At 47.8% G+C, this 24,064-nt stretch overlaps 1 protein-coding gene and 1 pseudogene across 1 annotated transcript in view; one reads left to right on the top strand and one right to left on the bottom strand.

Annotated features, from left to right (window-relative positions):
- The window catches only part of sdf4 (stromal cell derived factor 4), an 88,094-nt gene that overhangs the window by 56,139 nt on the left and 7,891 nt on the right, over positions 1-24,064 (top strand). Inside the window, exon 4 of the mRNA XM_070860333.1 lies at positions 19,098-19,256. Coding sequence (XP_070716434.1) covers positions 19,098-19,256 — 159 coding nt within the window. The remainder of the gene's footprint in view (positions 1-19,097; positions 19,257-24,064) is intronic.
- LOC139229524 (U2 spliceosomal RNA) lies at positions 8,651-8,888 on the bottom strand (annotated as a pseudogene).

Here is a 24,064-nt window from a genome sequence, read left to right on the forward strand (position 1 = left end):
CCGCCATTCAGATAATATTCTGCCTTTGTGTTTTTGCCACCAAAGTGGATAACCTCACATTTATCCACATTATACTGCATCTGCCATGCATTTACTCACTCATCTAACCTATCCAAGTCACCCTGCAGCCTCTTAGCATCCTCCTCAGCTCACACCGCCACCCAGCTTAGTGTCATCTGTAAACTTGGAGATATTACACTTAATTCCTTCATCTAAATCATTAATGCATATTGTAAATAGCTGGGGTCCCAGCACTGAGCCCTGCGGCACCCCACTAGTCACTGCCTGCCATTCTGAAAAGGACCCGTTTATCCCGACTCTTTGCTTCCTGTCTGCCAACCAGTTCTCTATCCACATCAATACATTACCCCCAATACAATGTGCTTTAATTTTGCACACCAATCTCTTGTGTGGGATCTTGTCAAAAGCCTTTTGAAAGTCCAAATACACCACATCCACTGGTTCTCCCTTGTCCACTCTACCAGTTACATCCTCAAAAAATTCTAGAAGATTTGTCAAGCATGATTTCCCTTTCATAAATCCATGCTGACTTGGACTGATCCTGTCGCTGCTTTCTAAATGCGCTGCTATTTCATCTTTAATAATTGATTCCAACATTTTCCCCACTACTGATGTCAGGCTTAACCGGTCTATAATTACCGATTTTCTCTCTTCCTCCTTTCTTAAAAAGTGGTGTTACATCAGCTACCCTCCAGTCCATAGTAACTGATCCAGAGTCGATAGACTGTTGGAAAATGATCTCTCCAATGCATCCACTATTTCTAGGGCCACTTCCTTAAGTACTCTGGGATGTAGACTATCAGGCCCCGGGGATTTATCGGCCTTCAATCCCATCAATTTCCCTAACACATTTTCCCGCCTAATGAGGATTTCCTTCAGTTCCTCCTTCTCAATAGGTCCTCGATTCCCTAGTATTTCCGGAAGGTTATTGGTGTCTTCCTTAGTGAAGACAGAACCAAAGTATTTGTTCAACTGGTCCGCCATTTCTTTGTTCCCCATTATAAATTCACCTGAATCTGACTGCAAGGGACTTGCGTTTGTCTTCACTAACCTTTTTCTCTTCACATAGCTTTTGCAGTCAGTTTTTATGTTCCCAGCAAGCTTCCTCTCATACTCTATTTTCCTCCTCCTAATTAAACCCTTTGTCCTCCTCTGCTGAATTATAAAATTCTTCCAATCCTCAGGTTTGCTGCTTTTTCTGGCCAATTTATATGCCTCTTCTTTGGATTTAACACTATCCTTAATTTCCCTTGTTAGCCACGGTTGAGCTACCTTTCCCGTTTTTTTTTTACTCCAGACAGGGATGTACAATTGTTGAAGTTCATCCATGTGATCTTTAAATGTTTGCCATTGCCTATCCACCGTCAACCTTTTAAGTATCATTCGCCAGTCTATTCTAGCCAATTCACGTCTCATACCATCGAAGTTACCTTTCCTTAAGTTCAGGACCCTAGTCTCTGAATTAACTGTGTCACTCTCCATCTTAATAAAGAATTCTACCATGTTATGGTCACTCTTCCCTAAGGGGCCTCGCACAACAAGATTGCTAATTAGTCCTTTCTCATTACGCATCACCCAGTCTAGGTTGGCCAGCCCTCTAGTTGGTTCCTCGACATATTGGTCTAGAAAACCATCCCTAATACACTCCAGGAAATCCTCCTCCACCGCATTGCTACCAGTTTGGTTAGCCCAATCAATATGTAGATTAAAGTCGCCCATGATAACCTTTATTGCACGCATCCCTAATTTTTTGTTTGATGCTGTCCCCAACCTCACTACTACTATTTGGTGGTCTGTACACAATTCCCACTAACATTTTCTTCCCTTTGGTATTTTGTAGCTCCACCCATACCGATTCCACATCATCCAAGCTAATGTCCCTCCTTACTATTGCATTAATTTCCTCTTTAACCAGCAACGCCACCCACCTCCTTTTCCTTTCTGTCTATCCTTCCTGAATGTTGAATATCCCTGGATGTTGAGTTCCCAGCCTTGATCACCCTGGAACCATGTCTCCGTGATGCCAATTCCATCATATCTGTTCACAGCTATCTGCGCAGTTAATTCGTCCACCTTATTACGAATACTCCTCACATTGAGGCCCAGAGCCTTCAGGCTTGTCTTTTTAAACACACTTTGCCCCTTTAGAATTTTGCTCTAATGTGACCCTTTTTGCTTTTTGCCTTGGGTTTCTCTGCCCTCCACTTTTACTTTTCTGCTCTCTATCTTTTGCTTCTGCCCCCATTCTACTACCCTCTGTCTCCCTGCATAGGTTCCCATCCCCCTGCCATATTAGTTTAACCCCTCCCCAACAACACTACAAACACTCCCCCAGGACATTGGTTCCGGTCCTGCCCAGGTGCAGACCTCCTTTTTTTTTTTAAATATAGAAATATCAGCCAGGTTTCCCCCTCCTGAATGTTCTCCAGTGACTCCTGTTGGAAAATGCATGTGGACAATGGTGAGAGCCGGCATGGTTGTGATGGCTCTCATGGTTGAGCAGCCTTGCAGTCCAGACTCGTGCAGGGAGCGTGGCCGCCTGACTGAGCCATCAGAGGGCAGTCGGCATGTGTGGAAGTGCACTTCGCGTGGGTGGAAGGGATCGACTTGGTGCGAAAGAGTGATCCGTTCACCTTGAGCTTTGAAAAGAACACCAGACCGCCTGTAACCCCCTCTGCTTCCTGTTTTTCTTTATTTCTGTCTTTGCAAACACACGAAGCTGGATGTTGCAGAAAACCTGAGCGCCCCCTCACAAAAGGGTAATTATGTTCGCAATGAAGATGTTATCACTATTGTCACTGAGTAGTCAGCAAATTTTGCCTGTAGAACAATGGAAACATTTTGATGTGCAATTCAAGGTAGATATTGTATATTTACGTCTGGGGAAATTTTTGCACTGCCAAAGGGTTAAATTTAGATATCAGAAAACTGAAAATACTTTTCTGTTCCATGTACAGGTCCGGGTACTGAGAGTAGTTACTGAGCCACAGTCTTCGGTTGAAACTTAATACATTAGAGGTTCATTTCTCCCAATCGCACTGCTTTGTGCTGTTCTATCTAACCCACTCTTTAAAGTACAGCACAATAATCAAACTGTTGCAAAAGGTTATGCTCCTGTGCTTGCTGTCACACAGGATTTTCTAGTATTGCTTTTGCCAGCAAGCTGTCAATTTAATTTTTTAATTTTTTTTTAAGTGCCAGATTCATCCTGTGTGTGTCAATGTAAGGGTAATTATTGTCCTGGTATCATTCGGTGAAGTAGCACTGCACCTCCTCCAAGCCCAATGTGCTTGACTCTGCCCTCTGAAATGGCTGAGTAAGCCACTCAGTTGTATGTAAACTCCTCCAAAGAACTATAATTGCTTCCCCACACGGACTGCAGTGGTTCAAGAAGGCGGAACACCACCACCTTCTGGAGGGTAATTAGGGATGGCCAATAAATGCTGGCCTTGCCAGCGAAGCCCACATCCTGTGGATTAATTTTTTTTAAATCCTTCCGGAGGCGCTGTGCCCAAAATTGACTACTGTACTCCAGATGGAGTCTGACCAAGTCTCTATACAACTGGAGCATCACTTCCTCCTTTTTGTATGCCAGCTTCCTTGAGATAAAGGCCAACATTCTATTGTCCTTTCTGGTTGTCTTTTGGGCGTGTTCACTAGTTTATAATAATGTGTGTGTTTAGACACCCAAATCTCGAGCGGATTAAAGGTAGGGACTGGGCATCACATTTTAGGACTTTTGACCAGAGAAGGAGTTTGGTGTCATTTGTAATACAATAATGAAAGGGCCAGGGTCGGGGCCATTGGAGGGAGCAGTGTACGGCGGCCCGGCCCAGAAATCCCGGCCTGCAAGACCATCAGCAGGCCGAGGCCATTGGAGGGAGCAGCGTGTGGTGGTATACCACTGCAGGGAGCAGCGCGTGGTGCTGCAGGAGGGCGACGGCTACGAAGCCAGGTCGCTGATTGCAGTGCGGGCAGGCACCGCAGGAGGGGCGAAGGAGCGGCAAGAGTCCGGAGAGGGAAGTGACCGGGGCCCAGGAGAGGCGTGAATCTGGGGCCCAGGGGCAGCACGGGCCAGCCCATACTGTGATATGTGTGCGCACTCGGTCCATGCAGCAGAGCTGGTCTCCAGTTAGTCTTGGTTAATCCTTGCCACTGGACCAAGACCTAGCTCTGTCAAGCCCATGTGGTGGTTGGTGTGCAACGGCCACCCCACGTTAAAAAAATCCACGCACAGGCATCTTCCACCCTCCAAGATGTAGTTCGGGATCTGGGATATTAGGTCCTTCATTGAAACACCTGTCAACTCATCCCCTTTTGGCCTGGAAGCAAGTCATCCTCGCTTTGAGGGACCGCCTATGATGATGATGGCGATGAATGAAGGGTTAAATTTAGCTTGAGTTTGCTATTTAAGCTATAATACGTTTTTTGATATTAAGTCAGATTCAGGAGTCTTGGGGTTAATCTCCAGAGAAACCGGTATCTTTCTACTACCCTGACCGAAGAGGAATGGCTGGAACCACTGGCACAGAGGGCCAGGGGTGTTGATGAGCACCCCCAAAGGTCAATGAGCCAGCCTTTGAAACAATTTTCAAAGGGTCTGGGATAAGGAAGGTGGGGGCGGGGGGAGGTTTATCACATTCCAACACATCCGCTGGGCATTCACACACGCGATGTTTTTTTTTCAAAATATACTTTATTCACATAAAAATTTGCACAATACATTCGAAAGCAGTTCAGTACATTTTGGATGCGGTCAGCAATTCCATACAATACATTTGGATGCTGACCGCAGTTCTGTTCAATACATTTCTTTACTTTACATTTCAAGGTACGATTCATACAATCCAGGAAACATTGTGATACGTTCATCAAGTTACATTACATGTGTTACCATACGGTACACAGTGAGGGTACAGTTACATTTGTTTCCAACATGCATTACGCAACAGAACTTGCATTATACATGGCACTACATAGGTGTTTGCAGATCACGGTGCTCTATGTATACAAAGGGTTTACCATTGCAGCCCGAGGGGAGTTTTATACAGATTCCTGCCCCCGGGTTTACCGTGGCAGAAGGGCTTTAAACTGTGGCCCTTCCCCACCGTGCCTTTGTGGCGACTGCACCAATTTTCAGTGCGTCCCTCAGCACGTAATCCTGGATCTTGGATTGCGCCAGTCTGCAACACGCAGATGTGGACATCTCCTTGCTCTGGAAGACCAGCAAGTTTCGGCAAGACCAAAGTGCGTCTTTGACCGAGTTGATGGCCCTCCAGCAGCAGGTGATGTCTGTCTCGGTGCGTGTCCCTGGGAACAGCCCGCAGAGCACAGAGTCCTGTGTTACGGAGCTGCTTGGGATGAACCTCGACAGCAACCACTGCATCTCTTTCCAGACCTGCCTTGCGAAGGCGCAATCCTGAAGGAGATGGGTGACAGTCTCGTCCGCCCCGCAGCCGACTCGGGGGCACCGTGCCGTGTTGCTGAGACGCCGGCTGTGCATGAACACTCTGACGGGTAAGGCCCTCCTCACCACCAACCAAGCTACGTCTTGGTGCTTGTGTGACAGCTCTGGTGATGAGACGTTCTGCCAAACGAGTTCGACAGTCCGCTCAGGGAACCACCTGACAGGGTCCACCCTCTCCTTCTTTCGTAGGGTGTCCAGGACGTTACGTGCTGACCACTGTTTTATGGCTTTGTGGTCAAACAGGTTTTTTGTGAAAAACTTTTCCACGAAGGACAGGTGGGCCGGCATGGTCCAGCTGGTGGGGCCGTTTCACGGCAGCATGACCAGGCCCATCCTTCGCAACATCGGGGACAGCTAGAACCTCAGCACATAGTGACACTTGGTGTTTACGTACCGGGGGTCTGTGCACAACTTGATGCAGCCGCACACAAAGATGGCCATCAGGATGAGGGCCACGTTCGGAACATCCTTTCCTCCACTGTCCAGAGATTTGTACATCGTGTCTCTGCGGACAAGGTCCATTTTGGACCTCCAGACAAAGTGGAAGACGGCCCGGGTGACTGGCGCGGCACAGGAGCGTGAGATGGGCCAGACCTGTGCCACGTGCAGCAACCCCGAGAGCACCTCACTCCTGATGACCAGTTTCTTTCCTGCCATGGAGAGGGAGCGCAGCTTCCATCTTCCCAGTTTTTGTTTCACTTTGGCAGTACGCTCTTCCCAGTTTTTGCCGCACGCCCCGTCTGCTCCGAACCATATTCCCAACACCTTCAGGTAATCTGACTTAACGGTGAAGGGAATAAAGGATCGGTCGGCCCAGTTGCCAAAGAACATGGCCTCGCTTTCGCTGCGATTGACCTTTGCTCCCGAGGCCAGTTCAAACTGGTCGCAGATTGTGAGCAATCTGCGGACCGACTGCGGATCCGAGCAAAACACGGTGACGTCGTCCATGTACAGGGAGGTCTTGACCTGAGCGCCTCCGCTGCCTGGGATTGTCACCCCTCTAATGCCCGCATCCTTCCTGATGGACCCGGCAAAGGGCTCGATACAACACACAAACAAGACAGACGAGAGAGGACAGCCTTGCCTGACTCCAGATCTGATCAGAAAGCTTTCAGTTTCCCAGCCGTTGATTAGAACTGTGCTACTGATGTCTGTGTAGAGCAGTTTGACCCAATTGTGGATACCCTCCCCAAACCCCATCTTGGAGAGCACGTCCATCGGGTACGTGCGTGATATCCTGTCAAAGGCTTTCTCCTGGTCCAGGCTGATTAAGCAGGTGACCACCCTCCTGTCCCGCACGTAGGCGATCGTATCTCTGAGTAGCACGAGGCTATCAGAGATCTTCCTGCCGGGGACAGCGCAGGTCTGGTCCGGGTGAATCACCAGCTCCAGAGCAGACTTGACCCTGTTGGCGATGACCTTTGACAGGATCTTGTAGTCCACATTGAGCAGCGAAATGGGCCGCCAGTTTTTGATTTCCTCCCTCTCCCCCTTCTGCTTGTAGATGAGGGTGATGATGCCTTTCCTCATCGATTCTGACATGCTACCGGCCAGAAGCATACCCCCGTACACTTCCAGCAGGTCTGGGCCCATCCCGTCCCACAGAGCCGAACACAACTCGACCGGTAAGCCGTCGCTTCCGGGAGTTTTACTCGTCGCGAGGGACCGGACGACCTTTGTCATCTCGTCCAGAGTTAGCGGGTGGTCCAGACTCTCCCGCTCACTGTCGTTTAGGACCTCCGAAATAGACGACAGGAACGACTGGAAGGCCGCGCGGTCTGTGGGCTTGACGTCATACAGCCTGGCATAGAAGGATTTGCTGATCCTCAGCATGTCAGGCTGCAAAAACGTCAAAGAACTGTCTTCTTCCTTTAGGCTGGTGATCACAGAGCTCCCCCTGTGTACCTTTTGGAAGAAGAAACGCGAACATGTCTCATCCTGCTCGATGGAGCGGACTCTGGAGCGGAAAATGATTTTGGAGGACTCTGAGGCAAAGAGCGAGGCTTGCTGGCCCTTCACCTCTTCGAGTTCCCCCATCGACTGCAACAGGAGCAGGTTTTGCATGCTCTTCTGGAGTTGGGACAATTCCCTCTGTCTCCCTCTCGCCTCCTGAACACCTTTGAGGATGAAGAACCTCTTGATGTTCGTCTTGACTGTTTCCCACCAGTGCATCGGGGAATCGCAGAGGGGTTTTACGGTTCTCCAACCTTTGTAATCCCACTTGAGTTCCTCCACGTTTTCCGGAGTCAACAGTTTCACGTTGAGCTTCCATATCCCTCTGCCAACTTTCTGGTTTTCCTGTGGGAGGCAGCCGGCCAGTAGGAGGCAGTGGTCAGAGAAGAACACCGGCGTGACGTCAGTGGATCTGACCTTGAGCGTGTGGGACACAAACAGGAAGTCTATTCTGGAACGGACGGACCCGTCTGGTCTCGACCAGGTGTATCTGCGCGGTGCTCCGTCTGCAGAGTTGCTGAAGACGTCGCACAGTTTGGCGTCTTTTACCACATCCATCAGGAGTCTGGACGTGGTGCCCAGCTTGCTGTCGGCTCTGCTGGATCGTCCAGCCGCATCGATGATGCAGTTGAAGTCATCGCCCAGAATGACCGGCCTGGATGTTGCCAGCAGCAGTGGGAGCTGCTGGAAGAGGGCCAGCCGCTCGCTTCTGAGAGGCGAGGCATACACGTTAATTAGCCTTAGAGGGGAATTTTTGTACGTTACATCTGCTACGAGGAGGCGGCCGCCCACCACCTCCTTAACTTCGGTGATGAAATGGCCTCCCTGCAGCAGAATGCCTAGGCCGGAAGACCGGCAGTCGTTGCCTCCTGACCATATGGATGGTCCATGGGCCCACCATCGTGACCACTGCCGGTAGCTGCTGAAGTGCGGCAGACCGCACTCCTGCAGGAACAGCAGGTCCGCTTTGACCTTGGCGAGGAACCCCAAGTGGAAACACATCGCGTAGTCGATTTTACGCTACGCACGTTAATAGTAGCAATTTTAAAATCAATTTTAACGTTACTGTTTACAGTTACAAACATTCACACGAGATGTTTTTTTTTCGTAACCAATCTTTCCAATTCTTTGTCAGATCACAAACTCCAGAGGTCACCTTGCACACATCAAGGATCACTCTGCGCCAATGCTCTTAGCCAAAAGGCCTAGAGCCACTGCACCGTTCCTGGAAGTACTGCAATACCAGGTTCGTGCCATGGAGGTGGATGGATCAGGCCCCCCACACACCTCCGTGGAGGTGGATGGGTCAAGCCACCCCACCCACCTCCTATTTCTAAAAAGCATAGGAGAACCACCTTCCTGATCCAGGGAGAACCACTTTGGGGTCATGGTTACTCCCCTGTCAGGTCAGTTATGCATGATCTTAGCCAAAAGGCCGAGAACATGAGATGTTTTTTTTTTAATTCGTTGCCAATCTTTCCAATTCTTTGTCAAATCACAAATGCCAGAGGTCACCTTGCACACATCAAGGATCACCCTGCGCCAATGCTCTTAGCCAAAAGGACTAGAGCCACTGCACCGTTCCTGGAAGTACTGCAATACCAGCTTCGTGCCATGGAGGTGGATGGGAGAACATGAGATGTTGCACGGAACGAGTTTGTGCATACTTACATACTCCGCCTGAGGTTGTCTAGCTAAGACCCACCACTATGATGCCGACGACCAATCCTCAGACACAGAGCTGGTGGCGAGTTGGTGATTAATTATTTCGCCTCCGGTCCAGCTAAGGGGCAAAATGAGAGAAGCACCGTCTACAGTCCGTTCCAGAATGTCTGCTGACCAAGATGGACAGGGGCCAAGCCCTCCTCAAGATAGGCGTGGCCAGAAATGAATATTTAGCCCACTAATCAGGCCAATTGGCATCTTTTGTTTTCTTTGTTGAGCGGAGTGATACTGAAATTAAGTTGCTGTGCAATGAGATTTACTGTAAATATTACTCTAGTCATCTGAGTCACACTATTTACTTGTAATGGTAAACTCTTGGTCATGAGTGACATAGGATCTATTTATGGGAAACACCATATCCGAGAAAGTATCTAGTGCGGACTTGAAACTTGTAACACTGAGTAAAGGGGAAAAAGTGGAATGTAGACATGAGGATGTTGGTTCAATGGGACAGGAAGATCACAACCACTGCATCCACTATCGCTGCAGCCATCTTTTAGAACTCTAGGATGTAGGCCATCGGGTCCAAGGGATTTGTCGGCCTTTAGTTCCATTAGTTTCTCAAGTACTTTTTCTCTACTGATATTCATTTCTTTAAGTTCCTCACTCTCATTAGCCTCTTAGTTCCTCCACTATTTTTGGATATGTTTTTTTGTGCCTTCTGTGAAGACAGATACAAAATATTTGTTTAAAGTCTCTGCCATTTCCTTATTCCCTATTATAATGTCACCTGATTCAGCTCCTGAGGGACCCACGCTTACTTTTTCTATTCTCTTCCTTCTTACTTGTAGACACTCTTACAATCTGTTTTTATCTTTCTTGCTAGTTTACTCTCATTCGATTTTCTCCTTTCTTTAATCATTTTTTTGGTCATCCTTTACTGGTTTCTAAAGCTCTCCTAATCCTCAGGCTTACTACTGTCCTGCAACATTATAAGCCTCTGTTTTTAATCTAATACTATCTTTAACTACTTTAGTTGGCCACGGATGGATCACATTTCCCATGGAGTTTTTTTTTAAGGAATGGAATGTGTATTCGTTAATTTTGGAATATTTCTTTAAATATTTGCCACTGCTTATCTACCGTCCTACCTTTTTAATCTAATTTCCCAATCTACCTTGACCAACTAGGTTTAGTATCATCTGTGAATTTGAGCAGTCTGCCTTTTGGTTTCTGAATCTGCCGTTGTTGTAGATTAGAATCGGTGACGGTTTCATCATAGAAACATAGAAAATAGGTGCAGGAGTAGGCCATTCGGCCCTTCTAGCCTGCACCGCCATTCAATGAGTTCATGGCTGAACATGCAACTTCAGTACCCCATTCCTGCTTTCTCACCATACCCTAGTAGTAAGGACTTCATCCAACTCCTTTTTGAATATATTTAGTGAATTGGCCTCAACAACTTTCTGTGGTAGAGAATTCCACAGGTTCACCACTCTCTGGGTGAAGAAATTCCTCCTCATCTCGGTCCTAAATGGCTTCCCCCTTATCCTTAGACTGTGTCCCCTGGTTCTGGACTTCCCCAACATTGGGAACATTCTTCCTGCATCTAACCTGTCTAACCCCGTCAGAATTTTAAACGTTTCTATGAGGTCCCCTCTCATTCTTCTGAACTCCAGTGAATACAAGCCCAGTTGATCCAGTCTTTCTTGATAGGTCAGTCCCGCCATCCCGGGAATCAGTCTGGTGAACCTTCGCTGCACTCCCTCAATAGCAAGAATGTCCTTCCTCAGGTTAGGAGACCAAAACTGTACACAATACTCCAGGTGTGGCCTCACCAAGGCCCTCTACAATTGTAGCAACACCTCCCTGCCCTTGTACTCAAATCCCCTCGCTATGAAGGCCAACATGCCATTTGCTTTCTTAACCGCCTGCTGTACCTGCATGCCAACCTTCAATGACTGATGTACCATGACACCCAGGTCTCTTTGCACCTGCCCTTTTCCTAATCTGTCACCATTCAGATAATAGTCTGTCTCTCTGTTTTTACCACCAAAGTGGATAACCTCACATTTATCCACATTATACTTCATCTGCCATGCATTTGCCCACTCACCTAACCTATCCAAGTCGCTCTGCAGCCTCGTAGAATCCTCCTTGCAGCTCACACTGCCACCCAACTTAGTGTCATCCGCAAATTTGGAGATACTACATTTAATCCCCTCGTCTAAATCATTAATGTACAGTGTAAACAGCTGGGGCCCCAGCACAGAACCTTGCGGTACCCCACTAGTCACTGCCTGCCATTCTGAAAAGTCCCCATTTACTCCTACTCTTTGCTTCCTGTCTGACAACCAGTTCTCAATCCATGTCAGCACACTACCCCCAATCCCATGTGCTTTAACTTTGCACATTAATCTCTTGTGTGGGACCTTGTCGAAAGCCTTCTGAAAGTCCAAATATACCACATCAACTGGTTCTCCCTTGTCCACTCTACTGGAAACATCCTCAAAAATTTCCAGAAGATTTGTCAAGCATGATTTCCCTTTCACAAATCCATGCTGACTTGGACCTATCATATTACCTCTTTCCAAATGCACTGCGATGACATCCTTAATAATTGATTCCATCATTTTACCCACTACCGATGTCAGGCTGACCGGTCTGTAATTCCCTGTTTTCTCTCTCCCTCCTTTTTTAAAAAGTGGGGTTACATTGGCTACCCTCCACTCCATAGGAACTGATCCAGAGTCAATGGAATGTTGGAAAATGACTGTCAATGCATCCACTATTTCCAAGGCCACCTCCTTAAGTACTCTGGGATGCAGTCCATCAGGCCCTGGGGATTTATCGGCCTTCAATCCCATCAATTTCCCCAACACAATTTCCCGACTAATAAGGATTTCCCTCAGTTCCTCCTCCTTACTAGACCCTCCGACCCCTTTTATATCCGGAAGGTTGTTTGTGTCCTCCTCAGTGAATACCGAACCAAAGTACTTGTTCAATTGGTCCGCCATTTCTTTGTTCCCCGTTATGACTTCCCCTGATTCTGACTGCAGGGGACCTACGTTTGTCTTTACTAACCTTTTTCTCTTTACATATCTATAGAAACTTTTGCAATCCGTCTTAATGTTCCCTGCAAGCTGCTTCTCGTACTCCATTTTCCCTGCCCTAATCAAACCCTTTGTCCTCCTCTGCTGAGTTCTAAATTTCTCCCAGTCCCCGGGTTCTCTGCTATTTCTGGCCAATTTGTATGCCACTTCCTTGGCTTTAATGCTATCCCTGATTTCCCTTGATAGCCACGGTTGAGCCACCTTCCCTTTTTTATTTTTACGACAGACAGGAATGTACAATTGTTGTAGTTCATCCATGCGGTCTCTAAATGTCTGCCATTGCCCATCCACAGTCAACCCCTTCAGTATCATTCGCCAATCTATCCTAGCCAATTCACGCCTCATACCTTCAAAGTTACCCTTCTTTAAGTTCTGGACCATGGTCTCTGAATTAACTGTTTCATTCTCCATCCTAATGCAGAATTCCACCATATTATGGTCACTCTTCCCCAAGGGGCCTCGCACAACGAGATTGCTAATTAATCCTCTCTCATTACACAACACCCAGTCTAAGATGGCCTCCCCCCTAGTTGGTTCCTCGACATATTGGTCTAAAAAACCATCCCTTATGCACCTCATCAATCCTTGGGGCATTCCAGTTAGTATCTCCTTCCTCCATCCTGATATGCTTGATGCTATCGTTCCTTCAGCCAACTGCTTAGGGACACCAGAGCTTTCATTGAAATTCTGTTGCTTTAGTTTCAGTAACAGGAACTTTATCGAAGATTTGACGAAATTGCAAGAATGCCACGTCATCTGGTTTTGCATTATCTGTTTGGACAGTTACTTCCTCAGAAAAGTTGATGTCAGCAGTCATGATATTCCCTTTTGAAACTGTGTTGGTTGTTATTCACTTGGAAGAGTAGCTGTGTGAGATAAAAGTTCATAATCGATTGTATTATTCTCCAGTCATTGACGTTAGACAGATTTCCCACAACCAGATTAATGTAGTAATAATAGATTACCACATACCCAGTGGACATCAGTAGAAATGAGTGAAAACTAAAATGGGTATCGGGGAATTGCATGTACAGGCACAGCGTCGGAAATCCAGAAACCTCGGGACCTAGTCGGTGGTGGTTTTCGGACCTCGCCGAAATGTCTGGTTTTCAGACAATTTTGGGATTCGGAATGTTGCACCTGTGTATATTCTTGAAAAGGAAATGTTGTGTAGGGCTATGGGGAAAGGGCCGGGGAGTGGGACTAATTGGATAACTCTTTCAAATAGCCAGCACAGACACGATGGGCCGAATGGTCTCCACCTGTGCTCTATGCTGTATCACGAAGAACTTTGTTCAATGAGAGGGAGATGTTTGAAATAATAGTTAGGGTCGTGGAGGTTGAAACATTGGCTGTTCAAACTACAGTTGGTTACCATGATGAGGCACTAGAGGTGAGCCCTAATGGGCTCTCTGGCCTTCTCTCCGTTTTTATTTTGTATGCCAGAGATGTTACACAGCTGTAAATTCTTATGTTCTTAAAACATCAAGGTACGTGGGGTACCACCAGTGGAGAGTTTGTGTGCCTGAATATCCAGAACCGATCTATTTAAATAAGAATACTGAAATGGTGGTAGACATCGCACAGGAACCGAAAGTCTACAGTGACCTAATTTTTACAGCAATGTTCGTAGGAGCAAGACTCCACAGGAACCTAATGTTCCTGAATGACTCACAGGAATTCAGAAGAGCTGAGAAACGCTTCCAGTATTGGAGCAACAAAGCTAAACTTTGCTCGCCTTTTGATGAAAGCAACTTTTTTTTTCCACAGAGTAGGATTTTCCACTTTCCGCCAATAACAACAGTCTACACTTGTCATCATAGGCAGTCCCTCGAACGAGGTTGACTTGCTTCCAATAGTTCACAGGACCCCGATGTTCCAGTCCTGAACTCCAATTGAGGGGGTAGAAGATGCCTGTGCGTGGATTTTTTTAACGTGTGGTGGCCGTTGCACACCAGCCACCACATGGGCTTGACAGAGCGAGGTCTTTGTCCAGTGGCAAGGGTTAACCAAGACGACTGAAGACCTGCTCTGCTGCACAGATCTAGTGCGCACACACTCATCGCAGTGTGGGCTGGTCCATGCTGCCCCTGGGCCCTCGGCTCTTCTGGGCCCCGTGCCCTCGTCTGTCGCACCTCCGCCACGATCTCTCGCCGCTCCTCCTCCTTAAACATTCACCGCATCTCACCACAAACACTCGCCGCTCATCCATCCCGACCTTCCCAATCCTCTCTACCTGGGTCCTGCCGATGTTCCTGCCCACGCTCCAAAACGGCGACTAGGGTTTTGATGACGTCACCCATTCGCCCATCTCAAAATCGTCGCACACCTGGAGCAGCTCGCGCTGAAGGTTGAGGTGGTACGCCGCTCCAGCTATTTTATAGCCCGACCTGCGGAGCTGTTCTCTGTTGTCTACTGCCTGTGACAGGGCAAAACATCCCAAGGTATCTTACTGCCGTTTCTAGGTAAATAATCGGCAGATGACTGCAGGAAAATTCTGCGTTCCCTTCACTCAGCCCCCTGTTTCATTGTCTATTCTCCAAGAAATGCTGACTTAACACCGTAGCCCAGATCGTCCAGTTGCCACGATCTTCCCCTTATCCCCACCCCCACCCCACGGCTGCCTTCCTCCTGCAGGGACTTCATGATGAGGCCACTTTGTAAGACAAAATTGTGCCCCAGGCAGCACACAACCGCGACCCTTGAAGCCCTGTATGGCCGTAGAGAGTAACCTTGATCTGCATCCGTGAACAACCGATTGATTAATGCTACAGTGGTATACGGAAATGGTTCTTGTTGCATAAAAATCCAGGCCGTGTTTTTTCTTGTTGCATTTTACGGACAATGGCAGTACGGTGCCATTGATGGAGGTGGGCTGTAGGGTTGCAGAGTGTGATGGCTTCCTTTGTGAAGTGTGACCTCCACAAGCACTGTGAGAGTCAGCTAGGGATAGGAGCACTGCGGTATGTGTGTTCTGTATTGCAGCTGGATGTCTCATGGGCTGCCTGACCAGTCTGTCCTCTCTCACTTCTCCAAAAAAAACAAAATTATCAATGGGGAAACTCCTTCAATAACCTCAAGTTTATGTTGGGTAGAATGTGGGAGGCCAGCCAGGAGTGTGTTGAAATAGTCATGTCTAGAGGTAACAAAGGCATGGATGAGGGTTTCAAATAAGCTTCCTGTGAACATTTGTAAAGCACCTGCTGGCTCTGTAATATCCACTTCTACCTGTTCTGTATTATCTAGCAGTTCTCTACAGGTACGATTGCTGTTGAGCGTAAATAACGATGGAAAATAAGACACCACCACATACGCTGTTTAAATACACTGGAAATAATGGTGGTAAATTGGGCAGGCATTAAAATGGACTCCTATGTAAAGTAGAGGTGATCCAAAACTCAGCTGCCCGTGTCCTAACTCGCACCAAGTCCCGACCACCCATCACTCCCTGTGCTCACTGACCTACATTGGCTCCCAGTTAAACGACGCCTCAATTTCAAAATTCTCATTCGTGTTTTCAAATCCTTCCATGTCCTCGCCCCTCCCTATCTCTATAATCTCCTCCAGCCCCACAACCCCCCCCCGAGATGTCTGCACTCCTCTAATTCTGCCCTCATGAGCATCCCTGATTATAATCGCTCAACCATTGGTGGCTGTGCCTTCAGCTGCCTGGGCCCCAAGCTCTGGAACTCCCTGCCTAAACCTCTCCGCCTCTCTTTCCTCCTTCAAGACGCTCCTTAAAACCTACTTCTTTAACCTTTGGTCACCTGCCCTAATTTCTCCTTGTGCGGCTCAGTGTCAAGAAAATGTTTTAATCTCATAATACTCCTGTGAAAGCACCTTGGGACGTTTCACTACGTTAAAGGTGCTATATAAATACAAGTTGTTATTGCTAGCCAATGTAGTGGATCAGAGAGTCCGGGCTAGTAACTGCGAACCGCTACTGTTTTAAAGCAGGAATGACCTTGCAATGAGAACCTCTAGCTTTGCTTTCTGGGTTTTAGTTTTTCGTCTTTTGGTTCTTTGCCAAAGATATGGCTGCCAGGCACTTCTTCGAGTTAGCAATTTGCCATGTGCTTCCTTTAATGGTTTTTGTGGGCAGCCTGGTGCTATCCAGTGTGGCCAAACAGCAGCATTGTTAATGTCAATTTCAACATACGGTTCTACATGCTGCATTGTTTTTGTGGTTTCTTGTCTTCAGATAATTGGAGATCTGCGTATCGCTGTCCTGTTCGTTTGTTGTTTTGTTTGTTGTGATCTCGCAGTGCCCAAGCAGTGACTGAAAAGGAAACCAGTTCACTTCCTAAGTAGAAAGGCTACTCGTGGTCAGTTTCATTTCTTCCAGTTTCACAGACTGGCAGCATCTATCTATTCAGACGCGAGTGACGCAAAGTTGCACGGAATGAAAGTGAAAACGAGTAATCGTAGCAGGGGTCCAAAGAGCAGGAGATTCTGGACTCCGATTCTGAAAGGTTGCAGTATCCCTGTAAAGGATGCAGGGAATCTATTACCACGGGGAGGTACAATGGAAATGGTCATAAATGCTCTGCGTTCGCCCACAGATTTACTGTGAGCTGCATATCAACTTAGAAAACAGCCCAACAACGCTCTTTTTAAAAAAACAACTTTCAAACGGGTCTGAATATAGCTTTATTACTGGGGCCACTGCTTTGTCAATACTGACTAGGTGACATTCTGGTTTTATTACATGTGACTCCATTTCAGTGCTCATTCTGCCACCCTGCGTTCTAGACCCTCCCGCAATCAGCAAATCGAGGCTGCTTCCTCGACCAACTTTTGTTTTGTTGCCAAAAAAACAGGCACAGCTTCTTTTTAAATTATTAATTCACAGGCGGGCGTCGCGAGCATGGCCAGCATTTATTGCCCTTCTCTAATTTCCCTCGAAGGGGGTGGTGAGCAGCTGCCTTGAATAAGTGGCATTTCAGAGAGCAGAGTCAACCACATTGCTGTGGGGCTGGAGTCACATATAGGCCCGACCAGGAAAGGACGGCAGATTTCCTTCCCGAAAGAACATTGGTGAACCAGAGGAATTTTTATGACAAGCCAGTAGTTTCATGGTTGCCATTACTGATACTAGCTTTTTATTCCAGCTTTATTAATTAACTGAATTTAAATTCCCCAGCTGCCTATGGTGGGATTTGAACTCACGTCTCTGGATCATTAGTCCAGGCCTCTGGATTTACTGGTCCAGTAACATATGTTACCGTATCCTTTAAGGGCAGTCGGCAGCCTTTTAACAGCTGTTGGCCCCCAAGCTTGCAATTTTGGTTGGCTCCAAGCCTGCCATTCGGTGTTGGAAGCCCCTACTAAATATTGGATTGCGCTGACCTCCTCTTGTGGGCTGAGGTGGGCTCTCATAGCCCCAGCTCACACGATGTGTCCTTGGGGCCGAAATTGCCCTCTGCCCGAAAGGGGTCGCACCTACCGCTTTTGAAGTGTTCCGTCCGCCCCAATACGGAGACATTCAGCTTTTTGGGTGATGTTTCCAGTCGGAGCGGTGTTGGTGTGGGGAGAGGGGCAGAAGTGGGGGAGGGGGGTGGGGGGGGTGTCGGAATGGCCGACGCTCTAAAAGTCATCGCGCTGGCGCGTCGCAACATCCCTCCCCTTCAGTTAAAGGGGAGGGCCGCTGCAAACTTTAGTGGCGAACACTGGGCCACCAGGGAGGGTTTCGGCCGGGCCAGCGGCCTGGCACCCAAGAGGGGGTTCCAGGCTGCCTGTTGGCGGCCCGGCCGAACCCGCGGGCATATAATTGTCCGCCTGACAAAAAAAAAAAAAATAACATGGAGTTGCCGGCGGCGTCACCTCCCCCTTAAGGGCGGACACTTCTAGAAAGGGTACCGACAGAAGCAGCTGCCGGGGGGCACTGACCGGCGGCAGCGCTCCCGCGGGGCAATTTCCAGAAGGGATCACTGCTGGTCGGTAAGGGCTCGGTGCGCGCACAATGCGGCAGGAAAACTGGCAGAGCCGTTATGTTACCGTATCCTTTAAGGGCAGTCGTCAGCCCTTTAACAGCTGTTGGCCCCTACACCGCTCCAAAAGTAAAGGAGAGGCAATATCAAAAATGGCGGCCCTTCCGTGGCTACTTGGCAGCCAGTCCGCACCGACCTGTGGCCACCGCTTTCAGCCACGGACCTTGTAGAAAGGAGCACTTTTTAGCCAAACCTTTTTGTACTGTTGATTTCTGGAGCACTTGGAGGGGGGGGGGGGAAGAGGGGGGAAGAGGGGGGGGGAAGAGGGGGGGGGGGGGGGAAGAGGGGGAGGAGGGGGGGGGGGGGGAGAAGAGAGGGGGGGGGGAGAAGAGAGGGGGGGGGGGGAAGAGGGGGGGTGGGGTGGCGGACTTGTTGCCTTTGGCAGACACAATTTAACTGTACTGTGTCTGAAATGTTGTTGTCCAAAAAATAATAAGGGGAATGCTCGTGTGAGAGAAATTTAATTCCATTAAAAACCCAGCCAAGAAGTCCAACAAAGTTGAATTATCTAGTGCGAAGTATGGTCCGTGATGACGCGCTAACTTTATCGCCAAAATATAAACCTGGAAATGCTCCATTGGTCAGCCTGCTATCCCCCCCACCTCAAAGTCTTTCTTAGAAACTGTATTTAGTAACATTTTTTTTAATTTCAAAATATACTTTATTCATAAAAAAATCTCTACAGTACATTCAAAGGCATTTCAATACATTTAGCTGCGATCAGCAATCCCATACACTATTATTTGGGTGCTGACGGCAGTTCCGTTCGTTACATTTCCTTGTTTTCCAGTTCAAGTGCAATTTGGTCCAATACGGGATACCTTGTACATTTCATGTGTCACTATACAGTACACTGTATTAGTAAAATGTGCTTCTGTTGCTTTGCAGCTCAGGAAGTGCTGGATAATCTGAAAGACCGATGGTTTCAGGCTGATGAGCCTCCAGCAAACCACCTCCTGAACGAAGAGGAGTTCTTGGCGTTTCTTCACCCAGAACACAGCCGCGGAATGCTCAAATTCATGGTTAAGGAGATTGTCCGTGATTTAGGTAAATGATTCCAACCATTTTAGTGGCCTGAGCAGGTTATCTTTTTAATAAAAACGTGCAGATCTTCTATGGCATTGCTCGCAGTACATTGGCTGAGGGGCTGGTTTATAAGGACTGTAGCATTATGCCATGTAATGCACAATGCATCAAAGCTGCTAACCTGGAACTTAGTGGTTTTAGGGCCGTACCGTCTAATTGTTAAGTTAATTGTGGTTTACGGTCAATTACAGTTTAATTGTTGTTTGAGGAAACTTTGCAGATTGGAAAGTGCTTGTGAATTTCAGTCGCAGACTGGCTTTCTTTGTGTTTTTTTTGATTGTGCGATGGCTGATGTAGGAATGGATGCACTCTAAACACAAGACTTTCTTTGAAAGAAAAAATTGCTAATATGTAATATTATCTCTCCCCCTCTCTCGCTATCCTTCTCTCTCGCTATCTCTCTCATGGTGGCGGGTATAAGACGGCAGGAGACCAGTTCCGTCATTGCATGTGCCAGCCTGATGGTACATGTTGGCAGTAGCTCTGCTTACAGCAGATGGCAGAGCTCTGTATCTGGCTCTTTGCTGACCCGAAACCTTTGACGACAGTTCCCCCTCGATCCTTGTGACCATGCCTGCAGGTGTCGACGGTGGCATCTTGGCAGGGTGCAGCGAGTCGTGCTTTGATGATCACCCTGGCACGTGTTGGTACTTTCCTGCAGGAGAGGGTCACCAACTCTGGCTGGATGTACCCCTGGAGGTTACATCACGTGACCTCCTGCCTCCAACTGCCCCGCCCCCAAGCTCCCACCATTAGCCGCCTAGCACGTTCATCCTCGCGACACACACCAGTCTCCCATCCGTTGGAAAGAAAATGGGCTCTTAATTACCCGATTGGATGACGCTTGACTGTCAGTCAAACAGCCTTTATATCCTGCCTCTAATTTTTATAACGAATAAATGACATTGTTCTATTAAAATGAAACGAATCACACAACAGCATGAACTGGGGAGGATATGGTCAGCAGAATAATCCCAATGTGAACTGGTGGGCTTGCCAACCTGAACTAGTTGGGGGGAGGAGTGCCAGTGTGATTGGAAGGGGAGAAAATTTCCAGCAAGATCCAGGCGAGAGGGGTGAAGAGTGCCTTTGTGAATGGAGAAGGGTAACCCATGCTTTGTGAATGGAGAGCTGAAGAATGCCTTGTGAACTGAGGAGAAAGGTCCTTCCATGTCTGTGACAGCACAAACCATGTTGAAACCATGTAAACAGGCCGGTTGAGCAGCATAGAGGGCCCACTACTTTTCCACAGAGACGAGGAAAAACCCCATTACTTTCCACTGTTGTATAAAGGATAGAACGTTGAGTAAACCTACAGCTTCGGTTATGTCCCACTGCAATCTCTCCTTTTTTAAAAAAACACATTTTTACACTTCACTGTCAGTAAAGCTGTATCTCAGGGCTGTTTCAGAATGGTGAACGCTTGTTTCCTAACTCGTGAAGGTCCTCAAATGAAACAACAAAAATGATAACGTATATTCCTTTCACTTGCCCCTCTCTTTTGAAAGCCTCTTCTGTTCAGCTATTTATCAATAGCAAGTGGGCGATGCTGTGGATGCAAGCATTATGTTTTCAGTGCTGGTGCCAGAGTTTGAATACAAACCAGACAGGCCAATGTTTCCTATGTCTAGTCTTCGTGAATTGACTTTAAGCTGACACGAGGGGTCATGTTGCAAACTCGCCAATGGCGTTGCCTGGTACTGAGCTGGCAGGCTTGCTCTGAGTCCATGAGAAGTAGGAAGCTGAAATGTCAGATTGGTGCAATTGAATGTCCTGCTTTTTTAAAAAAAAAACTTGTCAGGCTATCAGCGGGGCAAGCAAGGCCACATTTATTGCTGTCCCGAATTGTCCTGAGAAGGTGCTGGTCGGCCTTGTCCTTGAACCGCTGCAGGCCCGGTAGTGATGACACTCTCACAATGATGTTGGGTAGGGAATTCCAGGCTATATCGGCCTAGTGGCAACGCGTGCCTGAGTCTGGATGAAGTATGACACAGGGAAACTTTGAAATGATGGCGTTCGGAGATTGGATTTGAAGGACATTAATGAGTGAAGTATCGGGAGCTTTGCCCTGTGTTGAACCCGTCCTATATCTGACCTGTTAGTGCGGGCTGTGGAATGAGACTAAATGTCCCATTCCATAGCAAACATGTCTCTCGTGGTGCTGACGAGAAACGTACAAAGTTGATTTTGTTTTCAGCAGGACGGGGTGTGTGATTGGTATCTTGTGCCACAGAAATCATTCTGGATGTCGATGGGAAATGCTGACGCAGAAGGGCGGGAAAATGCGGGCTCTGCCTCCCCAACCCATTCTCTGACATTCTCGCCAGATTGGCAGAAGGCCCAGGGGCAGGTCTGACTGCAGGGTGGGGGGGGGGGGGAAGATTGTAGGTGTGAAGTACTGGGGTGGGGGGAGGGGAAATGATATACTTACAAAAACAACCGGGGAGCGGAGCGATTCAAATTGTACAACAGTCTCTCAAGATACAATACTGTATCTTCACACTTTTACAGATCAGATACTCGGTAGGATCTGAAATGCTTTGGGTTTTCCGCTGATTGATTGTAAACAAGCCTACACAGTTTTACAAAACTGCATGCACTCCAGTGCTTGCAAAACTGGCAGCGGCTTAATTTTAGAGGCAATCTTTTTCTTGTTGGACGAGTGCTTATGTTATTTAAAACTTGGATATGATTTCTGGCTGGTTTTGTCTCAAAGAAAATTCCTTTTTGCGCCATAGTAGTACGTCTGCTTATGTAGCAGTTGTGTAATACTTCACAACACTTCCTGGGCAGTCTTATGATTCAGCTGCACGGCACTTTGAACCTTGGGTTAGATAAGTCATTCATGAAGTAGAAGTTTTTGCGCAAAGATAATTTCAGTTGAAGTTTCGGGCGTCGGCTTGACGCAATTAGTAGCAGTGTCAGCTCAGAGTTAGAAGATTGAGGATTCGAGCCTCACTCCAGGATTGAGCCCATAACCCACTGTTAGAGATCAAGCGTTGGAAAAGCAATCCATCCTGTATGAAAATAATTGATAATCGAGTTCCATTTTATATTGAGCTAGTTTACAGTTAAAAGTCTATGGGGGAGAAATTCGCTCGTGCCTCAGTTGGGGCGGTGTCCTGGGCAGAGCGGTAAACCGGCAAATGGTTTGTGTCTACCGCCGCAAAATTCGTCAGCTGAGCCCGGAGTTTTGAGCGGGGCGCTAAGGGAGGCGTTGGACGCCAGTTTTTGGGGCTGGCTGGGCAATGGAAAATCCCGAGTTAAACAGCCGACCTCGGAGCACCGTGACACAGTGGGGGGGGGGGGGAAGACACCAAAAACATTCCCAATACATAGCTCATGCTACTACAACATAAATCACCCAAAAAAATGTAAACAATACAAGTACCTACGGTCAGCATTACTTAGCTCACCAGCCACGACGGCTCGGACTGCCAGCTTTCACAGGTGTTCCCACCGAGGCGCGCGACGGAGCGCTAAGGGTCGGGTGACGACCAAAAATTGAGCCGGTGTGGCACTAAGGGGTGTTGCACACCAGCTCGCCAATTCCCGGCATCGAATGTCCCGGCTGGGCGCAAGTGCTTTCCGTCGCCATCGCCGCCCGTTCCGGGGCACGAAGTGGAGTGGCAGAAGACCGAAAATCCAGCCCTTTGTGTGAAAGACCGCAAAAGCTGTACAAAGACAAGCTGCAGCTGCCTTTGAGGCCAGCTTGCACATGTTTACAGTTAGATTCGCTGTCTCACTCCAAACTGGAGACTCCGGCCTCCTTTTTATGCCCTGCTAACCCAAAACGCTGATGTTTTCTCTTTCCAATGCTGAAAGGTGGGCATCAGAATAGAGAGGGAAGTGTTCAGGAAGCCTGGGACGCCTTAATGCGCACTGGTGGACTGGTACCAAAAGTAGATGAAGAGTTATGGCATGCACATGCTTACGGATTAGTGCGGTTAGAACCCGTATCAGTGAGGGAGATTGTAGCTATAAGTTAGCAGGAGTGGGAGACAGAGGAGAGCAGGTTGTGCTCAACCGGCGTGAGATGCGCTCTGGTCCAACAGAGCATTCCTGTGTGTCAGTCTGTGCTGTCTGGGTGTTAGTCTGTGAGTACATTATGTAAGGATTTCACGGTACACAGCCAATTAACCCTTCTATCCTAGTTTATAATAGATTCAGACCTGACACCAATAGGTTACAATTACTCTTTTATTTATCGCTCAACAGAGATCAGTGCCTCGAGCAGTAGTTTACAGCACCAAACAGATGACATTACCGCCAGGTCACTGGACAGAACTAGCATGGGTCACCTCCCTCATCTCTCCTCACCAGGAAGGTGTTCGGCCAAAGCCTTGTGCAGGCGGCGATCAATTCAGGGCGTTCTTCTCCCTCTCTGCCGAACACTCAAAAACCCACTTCTTATCATCCTTTTTCTTGACCACCTGACCTTATTCAACCACTCTCTAGTTGCCCCTAGGGTCGCTATTTCACCACCTCTCCTTTGCACGCACTCTCCTGTTTTTCTCAAATCTCCCAACTTCCCTTATCTTGCGGTCCCCGCTAACCTTTAACCAAAAGCTCAGTTATTTTAATCCAATCACTTACATAAGTATCCAAAGAAACCCATACATAATAGCAATATGATCATGGTCCATAATGTCTCACAACTAATAAAGGAGCAAAGTGTTTGATTCTACTTCTCAAACTCCTCCTTGGAACACAGACCAGGACTGCAGCCTTTGACTCTATTACAACATCCTGACACTAGCATGACACAA

The sequence above is a fragment of the Pristiophorus japonicus genome, chromosome 18 (genome assembly GCF_044704955.1).
Source record: "Pristiophorus japonicus isolate sPriJap1 chromosome 18, sPriJap1.hap1, whole genome shotgun sequence".
Classification (NCBI taxonomy): domain Eukaryota; kingdom Metazoa; phylum Chordata; class Chondrichthyes; family Pristiophoridae; genus Pristiophorus; species Pristiophorus japonicus.